The 14,808-nt window shown below is 42.3% G+C and overlaps 1 protein-coding gene across 4 annotated transcripts; it reads left to right on the top strand.

The window, feature by feature from the left end:
* Positions 1 to 1,047: 1,047 nt before the first annotated feature.
* LOC138789860 (protein SSUH2 homolog) lies at positions 1,048 to 14,022 on the top strand. 4 transcript variants are annotated; one of them, XM_069968709.1, is made up of 6 exons: positions 1,048 to 1,128; positions 3,107 to 3,186; positions 7,283 to 7,375; positions 8,901 to 9,006; positions 12,090 to 12,194; positions 13,647 to 14,022. In XM_069968709.1, the coding sequence occupies exons 2-6, from the start codon at positions 3,116 to 3,118 to the stop codon at positions 13,788 to 13,790; spliced, it is 519 nt and encodes a 172-aa protein (XP_069824810.1). In that variant the 5' UTR covers positions 1,048 to 1,128; positions 3,107 to 3,115; the 3' UTR covers positions 13,791 to 14,022. The 4 variants fall into 4 exon arrangements, with proteins under 4 accessions (XP_069824810.1, XP_069824812.1, XP_069824811.1 ...); XM_069968710.1 differs by lacking the exon at positions 1,048 to 1,128 and adding an exon at positions 1,559 to 1,644; XM_069968711.1 differs by lacking the exon at positions 3,107 to 3,186 and having other exon boundaries at positions 1,088 to 1,128.
* The last annotated feature ends 786 nt before the right edge of the window (positions 14,023 to 14,808 follow it).

A 14,808-nucleotide genomic window follows, 5' to 3' on the forward strand; every position in this document is an offset into this window, starting at 1 on the left:
CCTTAGCCCTAGGGGTACAAGAAAAAGCACAACAGTACAAACTAAACAGATGTAGTGGGTGCCCATCTGACCACAACGGCCCAGGGGTGGCAGCAAATCCAGAATCCTCTCTTCTTCTTAACCATAGCCCTAGTTATACATACTTTACATTAATGTACAGTATATAATCCTTGTTCATTATATTCAGTGTTTAACTCCTATGGATTTGGTGGTACAGAAGTGCAGCAATAAATATCAGTTCTTTGTGACTAGGCAGGGGCACTCAGCAATATATAAACCTGCCTACAGTATTATAGTCATACAAATTGAGGGGGGCATCTGTGCATCATTATTTATTCTGCTTAGGGATCACATGACTTTCATTAATAATGTTTGTTTTTCCGCAGGCATGCCCATTATGCAATGGAAAAGGCACAACTCAGTGCCTATTATGTACTGGAGCGGGAAATGTAAGTAGAAGAAAATGATATGGTATCTTAAAAGGGTATTTCAGCAATTTTAAACTTTTGATACGTTGATGCCTGGCAGAAAACATAACTCCCTCTTACTGGCCCCGATGCTGACCCATCTCGGGTGAACAAACCTCTCAAAAGTAGAGGAAGGATCGTTCAGACGGGGCCTCAGAGATTCCATAGGAGGACACCGGGAAGTGCGGAAAGGTAAGAATAGCATCTTTATGTTCTGCACCAGGGCAGCAAGATATCAAAAGTTTAAAATGGTTAGAATACCCCTTTAATTAAAAGGGTTGGCCACTTTATAGTAAAATAGTTTTGTGTATAGTTATTAGTAAGTGTATTCACATTACTTACTAACAGCAGCTCCTTGTGCTAAAATAGAGCTAAAATCAGACTCCTGTCCTACAGGCTATGCTGCCCTGCGCCTTGGTGAGTCTGTCCATAAGATGGCTGAGATGGAGTAGCATGTGATCATCCCCCACCCCCCCAGTGTTCACCATAGGCATATACAGGCTCAATGATGGACACTGGGGGGGGGGGGGGCACGGGGCATAGTCATATGCTCCTCCATGTCAGCCTTCTTATGGACAGTCTCGCCACAGAGCAGGGCAGCACAGCCTGGAGAAGGGGAGTCTGATTTTAACTCTATGAGGAACAGAAGAAGCTGCTGCCTGTATATACAATGAGTACACTTACTAATACTGTACACTGAGCAATTTTACTATAAAGTGGCCAACCCCTTTAAATATAAAAAGAAAAAGAACAACAGGGACTGTTTCCATGTTTCTTTTTCACAGTATCTGTGCTTATCATATTTAAGTAATGTCCAATGAACTGCCTTATCTAATCCTACTATGTGTGATACTATGCTGCATAGTTGCTGTGTGTATGCCTGTTGCGTGTGATACTTTGGTGCTCAGCCACTGTATATTAAGTGAATATGTCAAATTGAATTCTCGTTTGAGACTGCAGAGACCGTTAAATAGCTGTAATGTCAAGAAAACACATGGGGGGAGATTTATCAAACATGGTGTAAAGTGAAACTGGTTCAGTTGCCCCTAGCAACCAATCAGATTCCATCTTTCATTTTCCAAAAAGTCTGTGAGGAGTGAAAAGTGGAATCTGATTGGTTGCTAGGGGCAACTGAGCCAGTTTCACTTTACCCCATGTTTGATAAATCTCCCCCTAGGTACCTTTTATATATCTATTTTTGTATTTTTGCCAGAATGTCATTCTTTTCATTTGTGAACTTGTCTGACGAAGGGATCTTGTGAATCCCGAAAGCTCACAGCTCTAACAGTTTTTTGTTGGCCAATAAAGGTATCACTCCTAAAATACTTTGATTTCAAGTATTTACCACAATATGGATTTTTCTGGCTAACACAGTACCATACTATACATTTTTCAAGTGCCAGAATGTCAAAATGCTTTTATTCTTCATTGAAAAGTGTCAGAAAGGCTCTCCTAAGCTCTTGATGGCTGTAATACCTCCTCCTCTCCCATCCGTTGCCCTGCTTGGAGCTCAGCTTGCAGCTGACTGTCAATCAAGCAGGATCAAGTATGGGAGGGGAGTGAAGGGGGTTCCAGATTGCAGCAGATCAGGTGGTTGGGGAAACCTCTGTGGCACTTTTCACTGGAGAATGATAGCATTTGTCTGCATTTTGGAAGCACATAGGATATGTAAAGGTATTGTGTCTCATTAACCTAACACCTATCCAAGTGTCAGCAGTTTGAAACATGAATTGCATCCGACAGATTCATTTTAAGCAAATCAGGTATGCTACTGTCTGGCAAGCCATTGTACCTAAGCCCATTGTATGTGATATGTTATACTGTCTGCTGAGCCAGTGTATTTGAAGGAGAAGTTTCACGAAAACAAAAGAATCACAGCCAGCCACCGCTTGTCATTTTAGGCCGGTTTCCCGATATGTCATGGCCCAGCTCCTGCAACGTCACAGTCCCGCTGATCGATTGCTCGCTCAGCCAGTCAGTGACTGCAGCAGTGCCCTGCCCCACTCACTAATTTGCTAAGGCTAGGTTCACACTGCGTTTTCAGCATCCGTTTAACGGATCCGTTTTTTTTAACGTCCAGAAAAATAGGGTCAGCAACGTTTTTTTGTCCGTTTTGGTCCGTCAAAAAAAAACTGATCCGTTTTTTTTTTATAATGGAAGTCAATGTAAAAACGGATGCACACAAATGAATCCGTTTTTTGCAATCCGTTTTTCATGCGTTTTTTGCAAAAAACGGATGCGTTAAACGGATGCTGAAAACGCAGTGTGAACCTAGCCTTAGCGGGCAATCCATCAGCCAGGTATTTGACATTGCAGGATCTGCAGGAGGCTGGCGGCTTTCAGAGATCAGTAAGGCAGCATTGGGTAGGTAAGTATACTTAACTGATTATGTTTCCAAAACCCCCTTTTGCCTGCCGGTGATTTTTTTTTCCGTAGTTTGTTATGTGTGGTGTGGTCTGCCTAGGCACTCTGACACTGCACGCCTACCTGCACTAAATTCATGTAATAGTTCTAGAACAAAGCAGGCCTATAGACATGTATATCAATTGCATTTCTACCTTTAGTTCATACTTCATAAATTCCATCAGCCATAAAACAGTTTTCACCCCAAATCTTTTGTTCCATGTTTTTGCACACAGAAAGACTGCATGGTGTGCTTCGGTTCTGGCCAAACCTTCCAAGGCTCTTGTTTTACTTGCTCTGGAGTGGGAAAAACAATGTAAGTCTTCAATTTCTGTTATAACCTTATAATTAGAGATGAGCAAATTCACAGCAATAACGAAGAAAAGTGCTTTGTTTTCTCTCTGAAATCCGCTCATCAGTCTACTTTTTTATAACTTACTACCACTCAGGATACTTTAGCTTAGGCTCTTTGCCCTACTGGAGATCAGTCTCTTGACTCTTAAAGACTGACAAAGTGGGGAAAGAATCCCTGGCGTAGACAAGGTTGCCCTAGAACATGGTTACCCTAACTGTGGGTTTAAGGGGCCTATTCCACTGAGCGATAATCGGCCAAATCGGCCCGATTCGGCAGATTATCGATCCGTAGCGAGACACGATCATCGGCTGATTGTTCATTTAGGTTCATACTTTACCTCACCAGGCTGCAGGGCTTCTCCTTCTCCCGGTCCTGCGCGGTAGCAACAGCCAGTGATTGGCCATTAAGTTCAGACAGGCCGCTCCAAAGCTGCTGTGGCGTGGGACCGGAAGAAGGAGAAGACCTGCAGCCTGGTGAGGTAAAGTATGAAACAAGGGCTGCAAGGACATCGGTAACAATGTCCCAGCAGCCCTTGCTAAATGATTGTCGGGCCCAGTAAACGATCGGCAGATCGGCCCTCATTTACATCATTAATCGGGCCCTGGTCAGCCCGTGGAATAGGACCCAAACACTGCATCTTTAATCTCTTTGTTAGGAGAGAATCTCTCTCTGGCTCTGTCTTAGGGCCCCATTCCACAGTAATGATAATCGGCCGGATCAGCCCCATTTGGGCCGATTATCGTTCGGTGAAATAGAGAGAATGATCAACCGATGATCGTGTCATTGGCTGATCGTTCATTTAAGGCCAGACCTAAAATCATCGTTCCCCCACTGCGCATCGCTACGGTTGAATAGCGGTGCGCAGCGGGCGACCGACGATTTGACAAGCAGCAGCATCAGACATTACCTGTCCAGGCTTCTTCTCCGCGCTGTCTTCATCCCCAGGTCCCGCACGCTCTATCTTCAGAATGGCCGGTCAGCTGACGGAGCACTTAGCCAATCACAGGCCGGGACCGCCGTGGTCAGCTGACCAGCCATTCTGAAGATAGAGCGCGCGGGACCCGGGGATGAAGACAGCGCGGAGAAGAAGCCTGGACAGGTAATGTATAATGCTGCAAGGGCTGCAAGGACATCTGTAACGATGTCCTTGCAGCCCTCGCTTAATGATCATCAGGCCGTGGTATAGGCCCAGTAAAAGAGCGACGATCTAGCAGATCACCGCTCGTTTACATCATTGATCGGGCCCTCCTTGCCCCGTGGAATAGGTCCCTTAGTCCCTTTAACTCCACTGACAAAAGCCCAACTAACTGAGACCTCCCACCAAGAATTAGCTGAGCTTAACCTCTTAAGGACATATGACGTACCCGTACGTCATTTGTCCTCATTAGCACTTCAAAGCGGGGCCGCGCGGCGACCCCGCTTTGAAGCGACGCGGTCCCGGGTGCCGCGGTTAGCCCGGGACCGCCGCTATTAGCGGGCAACTTTGACAGCTGCCTCCAATTACCGGAGGCAACCTTTCCCTGGGGTCTAGTGAGGGAGATCGCTCCTCCCGGACGTTGTCCCGGAGGAGCGATCTCCCTGTCTGATGCCGGCCAGGGACTCATCCAAGATGGCGCCGTCCCCGACTCGGCACTCGTTTTTTTTCCGGCTGCAGCAGCCGAAAGCAAACGAGTGCCTATCTCATTGATCTTTGCTGTATATCTATACAGCAAAGATCTCAATGAGAGATCAAAGTATATATAATAGAAGTCCCCTAGGGGGGCTTCTAGTATATGTGTAAAAAAAAAAAAAAAAAAAAGTGTTGTTTATAGTAAAAAAAAAAAACTCCCCTAATAAAAGTCTGAATCACCCCCCTTTTCCCAGGTTTTAAATAGAAGTAAACAAATAAATAAACAAACATGTTTGGTATCGCCGCGTGCGGAATCGCCCGTACTATTAATTAATCACATTCCTGATCTCACAGGGTAAACGGCATCAGCGCAAAAAAATCCCAAAGTGCAAAATTGCGCATTTTTGGTCGCATCAAATCCAGAAAAAATGTAATAAAAAGCGATCAAAAAGTTGGATATGCGCAATCAAGGTACCGATAGAAAGAACACATCATGGCGCAAAAAATGACACCTGACACAGCCCCATAGACCCAAGAATAAAAGCGTTATAAGCCTGGGAATGGAGCGATTTTAAGGAATGTATATTTGTTAACAATGGTTTGAATTTTTTATAGGCCATCAGATACAATATAAGTTATACATGTTATATATCGTTTTAATTGTAACGACTTGAGGAACATGCATAACAAGTCAGTTTTACCCCAGGGCGATTTAGCGTAAAAACACAGTTTCCCCAAATAAAAGAAATGTGTATTTTTTTTTTCAATTACACCACACATTGAATTTTTTTCTGGTTTCGTAGTGTACCAAATGCAAAAATTCAGCCTGTCATTGCAAAGTACAATTAGTGACGCAAAAAATAAGGGCTCATGTGGGTTTCTAGGTGCAAAAATTCTAGTGCTATGGCCTTTTAAACACAAGGAGGAAAAACCGAAAATGCAAAAACGAAAATGGGCCCCGTCCTTAAAGGGTTAAATAGGGAAATAGGGATGACCGGGTCTTATTTCGTATTGGTGGGGCTGTGTGAAGGAAAAGAGAGGGAAACAGTGTAGATGACTGTGTGAAGCACCTGCACCTGTGATTGGTCAAAACAGTGAACACTAAAACCAGGGGCGTAACTACCACTGTAGCCGCCATAGTGGCTGCTATGGGACCCGCTGAATCGGGGGGCCCCATTGCCCACACAAGCAATACACTAAGCCCCCTGAGCAGTCATCATTTGCAGCACCATGTGGGCGAGCAGGCCTCTTCGGTTCTGCAAATGTCTATTTAACTGCAAGCACTACTGACAAGCGCTTGCAGTTATTGCGATGCCCTGGCCCCTGGGGGCCACTTCCGCAGTGCTGTTGTTATGAGCGGGCAATAACCGGGGCAGCTGCAGGGTGTATACTTGTCACGGTATAGGCCTGAGGGCGGCACAGCTGTAGGGCCGGTCTGTGGAATCTGCGGGTGATGATGGGCATGCGATTCTTCACTGCACTTAGTCAGGGCACCAGTTAGTGGACACCAATGCCAGGGTTCAGTAACAGCAGTTTTATTATAGATGAGGTAACTAGTAGCAACAGTTCTGTCCGGTTGCAACCGGGTATATAGCAGGCTTTGACAAACAAGGCAGGAGTGGTGCTGCATAGGCTGGGAGAACACGTGCTGGATGATGGGAGTAGGAGTATGAGAGAAAGTAGCATTGCTGGGTGGATTAGCTTGAGAATAAAACTTGCTGTGAATACTTGAAACGATGAAGAGAGATAACGGAATGACACCCAGATGAGAGAAGGAACTCTGGACACTTGAGCAGGCAGATACAGCCGAAGACTTGAATACAGCAGAGCACCTGATCCACACTTCTAGTGGTGAAGTGGGACCTGCGACATGTCCAACTCCTGTGAGGCAGGAGAGAGACGACACACATCCTCCTTGCTTGGAAGCAGGGGGAAGACTCACTTGTTAGGAGGAAGTGGGAGGTCACATGGTTGCCCCTGGCCAGAGCTAGTCGGCCATTGGAGGAACCATGGTTACAGGGCACTGGCATGGTCACGTGATCAGCAGCCTTGCATACCACTGTACAATGTAATAATACACAGGAATATATAAGAATATGCATGAGAATACACATAACCAGAGAATACCAGGGGAATACTAGCAGCAGTTGCACTGCAAACAATTACCAGAACAGGCATTGACACAGCAATAGAAATGAGCATAATAGGAGTAGTAGTCTGCATGTTCTGGGACACTGCATTATGACTAGACTTGATCGCTTAGTGGTCAGTTGGGGGATCAAAAGTTTGCTATGGGGCACAGCCATTTCTAGTTATGCCACTGATTGTTAGTAAATGAGGCCCATGAGAGTATATATAGAAGCCACAGGAACAGCTAAATAAACTCCATATGGGCATTTGTAATATTTACAGTCCATCATTGATCATCTCAGTTTCATCTTTTTATAGGTGCTTTACATGTGTTGGCAGAGGAAAAATAATGTGTGTTAATTGCAGTGGCCAAGGGAGACTGCTTACCTTCTTACAGATGAAAGTAAAATGGTGAGAACATAATGAAACTGCCATGTATCACCAATATCCTTCCAGAGTATATCCAACACCGTTAAATGAAGCCAATGCATGATGAATAACTATTCAGTGTGAATAAAAATACATAATGTGACAATAATACTTTAAACAGATTATAGCGTGACAGCGTGTAAGTACAGTAGCGCAAACATTTAAGCAGTGTCCCGGCATTATAATTATACATGATGCCTGGAACTCCGAACTCCGTTCCGTAGCACATCATCCATATTTACACCTAACAATAAAAAAAAAGTGGGCACAAGTGCCTGACTGCAAACCTATTCATGTGAACAATGCACTAAACCAGACCAGAAGAAGGGAACATGCATATAACCAGGTGACACAACAAAAAGCTTCTTTATTCTGTAACAACCCTTATAACAAACAATATTTACAGACATGAAAACAAGATGAACATATACATGCCAAGATTAAAAACAATTAAAAAGCAAAAGCTACCTTGCCCTGTTATCAATAAAGCAAAAGGCACCATATGTTAACAAAATGACCAGGTCCTACCACATGTAGCAAGAAAATATGACGTATATGCAGACATCCCATGCATCCCACGCATTCCGCTGGTCATCCAGTTCCCTCAGGAGTGTGAATTTAAGTGGCATCCCATATACTGTACAGAATATTTTCTTGCTACATGTGGTAGGGCCAGGTCATTTTGTGTGTTTGGCTACATGTCTCACAAATACAGTGGTGCCTTGGATTACCAACTTAATTTGTTCCGGGACTGTGCTTGTAATCCAAATCTGCTCTTAAACCAAAGCAACTTTTCCAATAAGAAATCACTGGTATGCAGACAATTGGTTCCACAGCCCAAAAATAATGATTTTTTTTATTCTGAATAAAAGTTACTGTACAGTATAGCAATCAGCATGTGGAGCATAATGTGTAGCAGTTTGGCAATCAACAATGCCTTTTCCAGCATGATGGAGCACCTTGTCATAAAGCAAAGGTGATAACTAAATGGCTCAGGGAACAAAACATAGAGATTTTGGGTCCATGGCCTGGAAACTCCCCAGATCTTAATCCCATTGAGAACTTGTGGTCAATCATCAAGAGACGGGTGGACAAACAAAAACCAACAAATTCTGACGAAATGCAAGCATTGTGCAAGAATGGACAGCTATCAGTCAGGATTTGGTCCAGAAGTTGATTGAGAGCATGCCAGGGAGAATTGCAGAGGTCCTGAAGAAGAAGGGTCAACACTGCAAATATTGACTTGCTGCATTAACTCATTCTAACTGTCAATATAAGCTTTTGTTACTCATAATATGATTGCAATTATATTTCTGTATGTGATAAAAACATCTGACAAACCCACATAAAAAGCAGAGGGCAGCAGATCATGTGAAAATATAATATTTGTGTCATTCTCAAAACTTTTGGCCATGATACAACAGTTTATAGGCTTTTCACCTGGCGCTTGGAGGCGGAGAGAAGGTGTTTCTTGTTCAAACCAACCTTTGCTGTTTTTTACCTGTAGGGAAAACCACTCTTCTGAGTTTGTGGCCAATGATAACTCAGAATTCCCGTCTGAAAAATTTGAGAAAGTGTCTGGAAATACCATCTTTATAGATGAGGACACAACGGTAAGACATATTTTTCCTCCTGATGTTTTTCATATTTCTTTGCTATGAGAAAGGTCACCTCTCTGCTCAGCAGAGAAGCAGATACTGTGAGGATGATAAATGGTTTAAGGGCCGTATCATTAAGGGCCTATTACATGGGGCAATTATTAAGCGAAAAATTGTTATATCATCTGAATTTAAACAATAATCGTTTTGTGTATATGTAGGCAACGATCAAAAAATCGTTTGTGTGTCCTTGAACGCTTCTTTTAGGCTGGCCAGAAAATCATAGTTGTTTGCTAAATGTTAGCTAAATATTCGCTAAATGTACACATTGTTCATGCAAAATCGATTAATCTAATAGGACCCTGAAGATATGAATCTGAATAGTCTGGAGGAAAGAAGAGAAATGGGGGGACATGATCAAAACCTTTAAACATATAAAAAGACTTACTATGGTTCAGGAGGGAAGTGTTTTTCATATAAAAAAAAACTGAACTGAGAAACAAGGGGACACAGTCAGAGGTTAGTTGGGAAAGGATCAGAAACAACATGAAAAAATATTACTTTTCTGAAAGAGTAGTAGATGCTTGGAACAAACTTCCAGCAGATGTGGTTGGTAAATCTACAATAAATGAATTTAAATATTCCTAAGATAAACAAATATCTATCCTAACATAATAAGAGAGTTAATACTAAAAGGGCAGACTAGATGGACCAAGTGGTCTTTTTCTGCCGACAACCTTCAATCGATCTTTATTCAACCACTTACCAAGCCCTATGGTGGAGTTAAGTGAACACCAATCTGCTAAATCGGGGCTCGCTTATAGAACCTATTACATAGCTCCATTATCATGCAGCAAGGGCTGCACAGACCTCATTAGCAATGTCCATGCAGCCCTTGCTTTAAAGGTGTAAAATAATAAAGATATAATTCCTGTCCACGCTCTCCAGCCTTGTCTGTGGGATCTCTCGCTCACTGCAGTCACTGTCTACACTTCTGGTCCTATATCTGAAGTGACAGGCCGCTCAGACAATTACTGTCTGAGACGGGACAGCACCACATTCAGTCATTGGCTGAGCGGCCTGTTACTTCAGAGATGGGTTCGAAAGTATCCGTGGCGGCTGCAGTGGAGAATCCCAAAAACAAGCCAGGAGGACATCAGGGGAGTGTGGACATCTTTATTATTTTATTATTATTTATTTATCATTATTACTTTCATATCGGCGACACATCACTATTACACAATGCAATGCATGGCCAACAGACAATTTATAACATGTTGAAAGACAACAATGTTCAGCTCCTTGGCTGATCATTGTCTTTAGTACATGGGGCAATATCTGCCTGATTCAGCAGATAATCAGCCCGTATAATAGAAAGCCTCACATATAGACAGGGTTGGTTTAGGATGTAGCAAACTGGCCAGTTACTCAGAGCTTTTTTCCAAGAGGTTCCAGGGATGGGGCCTTCGGATGCAACTTAAAGAGTGGTGTAAAAAAATATTCCGATATACTGTTAGTTCCAATATGGAGAAAGAATAGAGTGTTTACTGAGTATGTGGATAGGGGATAACTCTTCATTTTGGGACAACTTGATTAAGACATGATATTATTTGGACACTGTTTATTAGGTTTATTTGAGCATTGGGTAGCATCATTGTAAAAGCAAATGTAAAAATGTAAAAATATATGGCTGTGTATAGCAATGGACAGTGCCAAACTGCCGGCCGCCAGGCCAGAAGTTTCAGATTTAGAAACATTATTTTTTTACTATTGACTTGCGTGCATCGTTGGGTGTGTCCGCAAATCAATTAACTATTTACATTGTGTGAACAGCTATTGTAAATAATAGGCATATTAATTTTTTTTTAATTGCATTTTTTCTAAAGAATGGGCGTTAAAATAACAAAGTGTGAGCACAGCGGATGGCATTGCATAGACTTCAATGCAATGCTGCCCCTGTACAAAAGAACAGATGCTGATTTCATGACAATCAGCATCCGTTCTTTTCAATTAAAAAACGTAGTGGTTCTATTTAGAGATGACATTGTTATTATTTTGCCCACCTGTCATTTTAAATCAGGCAAGGGGGAACCTTTGGCCCTCCAAGTGTTGCAAAACTGCAATTTCCAATATGTTTGGACAGCCAGACCTAAAGCTTTGGCTGTCTAAGGGCCCTATTCCACCGGACGATTATCGTTAGCATAATCGTTAACGATTAACGATCTCAAACGACCGCTATTGCGAAAGACCTGAAAACGTTCACTCATTTCCATGGAACGATCATCCTTACTTATGATCGTAATTGCGATCGTTTCTTCTTCCGTATTTATTCGCTATTGCGTTCGTATCTATTGCGAACGACCGAACGATGTCTTATTCAATGCGAACGATTTGCGAACGTTTTGTGAACGAGCAACGATAAAAATAGGTCCAGGTCTTATAAAGCGATCAACGATTTCTCGTTCGGTCGTTAATCGTTAACTGCATTTCAACTGAACGATTATCGTTTAGATTCGAACGATTTAACGATAATCTGAACGATAATCGTCCGGTGGAATAGGGCCCTAAGTATGATGGGAATTGTAGTTTTGAAACAGCTGTAGGGCTAAATGTTCCCCCTTCCCTGATTTAAATAATAAGACCGGGTTCACAGAACAGCCGCTGTCTGCGACGTTCATGCCAGTCGGTACTGCAGTGAGCTTCACTTCTTTTGATTTGCAATTCGGGCACATTCGGGTGTTCCCGCATTCCAAATCACGATAGCAGACCATGTAAAGTGGGGCCGCACGGAATCCCGGCCGAGGTGTTATTTTAATTAAATGGCCGTTATTTATTGAAAATTAGCGCTGTGTGAACATAGCCTAAGGAAAATGTCTTTAAATGTGAACACTAGGGCTCTTTTTAGAGGAACTGCAGGGGTTGTCTCTATGACATTTGCTCTACCGCTACCTCGGCAAATATAAAATACTCCTCAAGTCTAAATTGTAGTGCTAAATACTCAATTTAAAATTGCCTAATTATTTATATATTAACAGACATAGAAATTTTAGCTCTGCTATTTCTTGGCAACACTTGTTAAAAACATTTTTTGCTTGTAGGTCCAGCCAGTCACCACATTCTCTGATCCATCCATTATTGAAGCTTCTCAGAACATCCTTGAGGATCATGCCATGCTTTCTAATGATTATAAAATCCTGAGACAGGTAAATAGGAAAATTGCTGCAAATAAGAACAGTTCTTTTCCATTAGCAAAAAATAAGATTTTAATATTGCATTGGCAAGAATCTGGCTGCTAACCAGCCAGATTCTGGTAGTTAGATTCTGGTATTTATTTTTTTTTATAAATGTGTTTTTATTAGAAGTTTTCCATTTTTAGGGCTCGTTCACACAGAGCAAAAGCAGCTGAATTTCTGCGCTGAATCAGTGCTGAAATTTCAGCCGTTAAAATAGGTGCAGAGCTTATTTCCATTGTGTTGAATGGAAATTCTGCTCTGCAGTTCACACGGTGGAATTTCCGCACTGAACTAATCCGCTTTCCGCCAGAAGAAAGAACGTGTTCATTCTTCCGCTAGCGGAAGCCTATACAAACCAATGGGGCTCTGATTTTCTTTTACAGCGTGGAATACGCGCATATTCAGGGCGGAGTACAAGCGGAAATTACGCGCTGAATCAGCGTGGAAATGGGGAAAAAAGGGGGGAGGAGGATTCTAGTATATATTCTGGTATAGTCTAGTTTACTCGCCAAATACTCGCTGAATTTCAGCGCTGAATGCATGCGGATTCAGCGCGGATTCCTCGAGTATTCCGCGCTGAATTTGTCAAGAGCTGATTACGAGCTGAACACTTTCCTAGCGGAATACGCAGGGATTCTGCTTACATTCTGCTTATATTCTGCTCGGAATTCAGCATCAGTTGATTTCAGGCGGAAATATTTCCTCGCGTAATCCGCCCCTTTTGCTCTGTGTGAACGTAGCCTTAACAGAAATAGCAAACAATGTTGTAGAAATTACAAACATATGTGTTGCAAGCCATAGTGATACATAGACAAATGAACCATATATTCTTAGCCTCGCTAAGATGAGGAAGAAGCTGGACCATAACAACTGGTCCGCTACTCATATGAACAATAAGATGAGGTATACTGTAGTTTTAACAAGTCTACAGCTTGGCGAACAAACATAGAAAACGAAAACAGAGGGTAGAGAAAGGAAGGATGGGAGGGTGAGGAGGGGGGGGGGGCTATGTGGTCCATCAGATCATCTAATATTAGGGGGGAAGAGTGCATCCCAGGACGACCATATCTTATCAAAAGCATCCAGGTTGTTGTTCAAAGAAGCAGTTAAGCGCTCTAGAGACCTTAACTCTTTCATTCTGTCTATCAAGATTCTGGTATTTAAAGGTACTTGACTTAAAGGTAAATTATCAGAATTTATTCCAGTAATTTCTGTCAGTAACTGTCAGAGTCTTCTTATTCTCTACTGTCTATCTCATACTCTTTCTTCTCAGTCTTCCACACTCACATTCTCTCTCTCTCTCCCTCACACTGTCTCTTATATTATTGCTTTCTCCCAAACTCACTCTCTTAATTCTCACTCTATCAACTTCTATCCCTTAATCACTTTTTCACCATTTCACACTCACTTTCTCTCCTACAGCGTCAAAACATCGAGTTGCTGCCTCTCTCCAAGGTGTATTATACCTGGAAAGGGAAGCAGGGTGTATATTATGTCTATGGAATGGAGAACAAAACGTATTGCGACAATTACCCCAGAAAATGCTGCTGCTGCGTGATCATGTGACCAGTACAGTAAATAAACCCAAGAAATGCTCAGAGATTTTCAGTTCTGAAGTAACTGATGTAAACTTATTTCACGGTGTATTGTAAGCCTTTTCTGATTCATAAGATTGTATTGCCCCCATCTGCAAATTAAAGAGTAATTTTACCCACATTTGCAATAGTTAATCTGGGTCAATGTTTCTGAATCCTAATCTCCATGGCCAAGTCTCTTTGTCTTTGTTTAATTCTATGTTAACCCCTTTTTTCTACAATCTCACATTTAAATAAACCTTAAAACTATCTTCACCATGAGACTACAGAGTTTGTTTTCAAGACTGAAATCTGTGTTTCGTTGTGTGGCTGAGAAACCTCTCTAAGGGTCTGTTCACACGTACAGACTCGCTGCGTATTTATCGCTGTGAGTTTCTCGCACATAAATCTACAGCGATACTGATTGCTATTAAGTCAATGTATGTGTATTCTCGCTATGTGTTTGGTGCGATTTTTACATGCGAGTTTTGAATTTCACATGATTTTCACAGGCAAGTTCAACACCACAAAAAACGCAGCTACTTTCATGCGAGTTTGATGCGAGTTCTGTGCGAGTTTTACGCAGCGAGTCTGTACGTGTGAACAGACGCTCAAAGTGATTAAATCTGTGTCTCGGTATCGCCAGTTAAAGGGGCATTCCCATGTCACCTTATATAGGTAAACTGTGTAGGATGGCTTTTCTAAAGTATTTAAAATGTCTTTTATTTTTATGGGGAAAAGAGTAGGTTGGAAGTGAACGCACAGCATGAGAAGGGTTAACTGCCAGCAACATGTATACCTTCCTTCCCAACAGTAGCAGCTGTGTGCTGGTGGTGACAGAGGGAGCTCTTCCCCCCTATCAGATCCTTCACATGCTGGGTGAGACTCAGCTTACAATGGTAAACATCTAAGGATCGTCAAGATAAATATTTTTTTGCAAATACATTGGTACCTTAGTTTAGGTATAACTTGGATTAAGAGCGTTTTACAAGAAGATCTCACAGTTTGCT

The sequence above is a fragment of the Dendropsophus ebraccatus genome, chromosome 4 (assembly GCF_027789765.1).
Source record: "Dendropsophus ebraccatus isolate aDenEbr1 chromosome 4, aDenEbr1.pat, whole genome shotgun sequence".
NCBI classification, from domain to species: Eukaryota; Metazoa; Chordata; class Amphibia; order Anura; family Hylidae; genus Dendropsophus; species Dendropsophus ebraccatus.

Coding starts and splice junctions, on each gene's coding strand:
- LOC138789860 (XM_069968709.1), top strand. CDS start 3,116: ATGGTGTGCTTCGGTTCTGGCCAAACCTTCCAAGGCTCTTGTTTTACT. Junction 7,376..8,900: donor TTACAGATGAAAGTAAAATG/GTGAGAACATAA, acceptor TTTTACCTGTAG/GGAAAACCACTCTTCTGAGT. Junction 12,195..13,646: donor ATTATAAAATCCTGAGACAG/GTAAATAGGAAA, acceptor TCTCTCCTACAG/CGTCAAAACATCGAGTTGCT.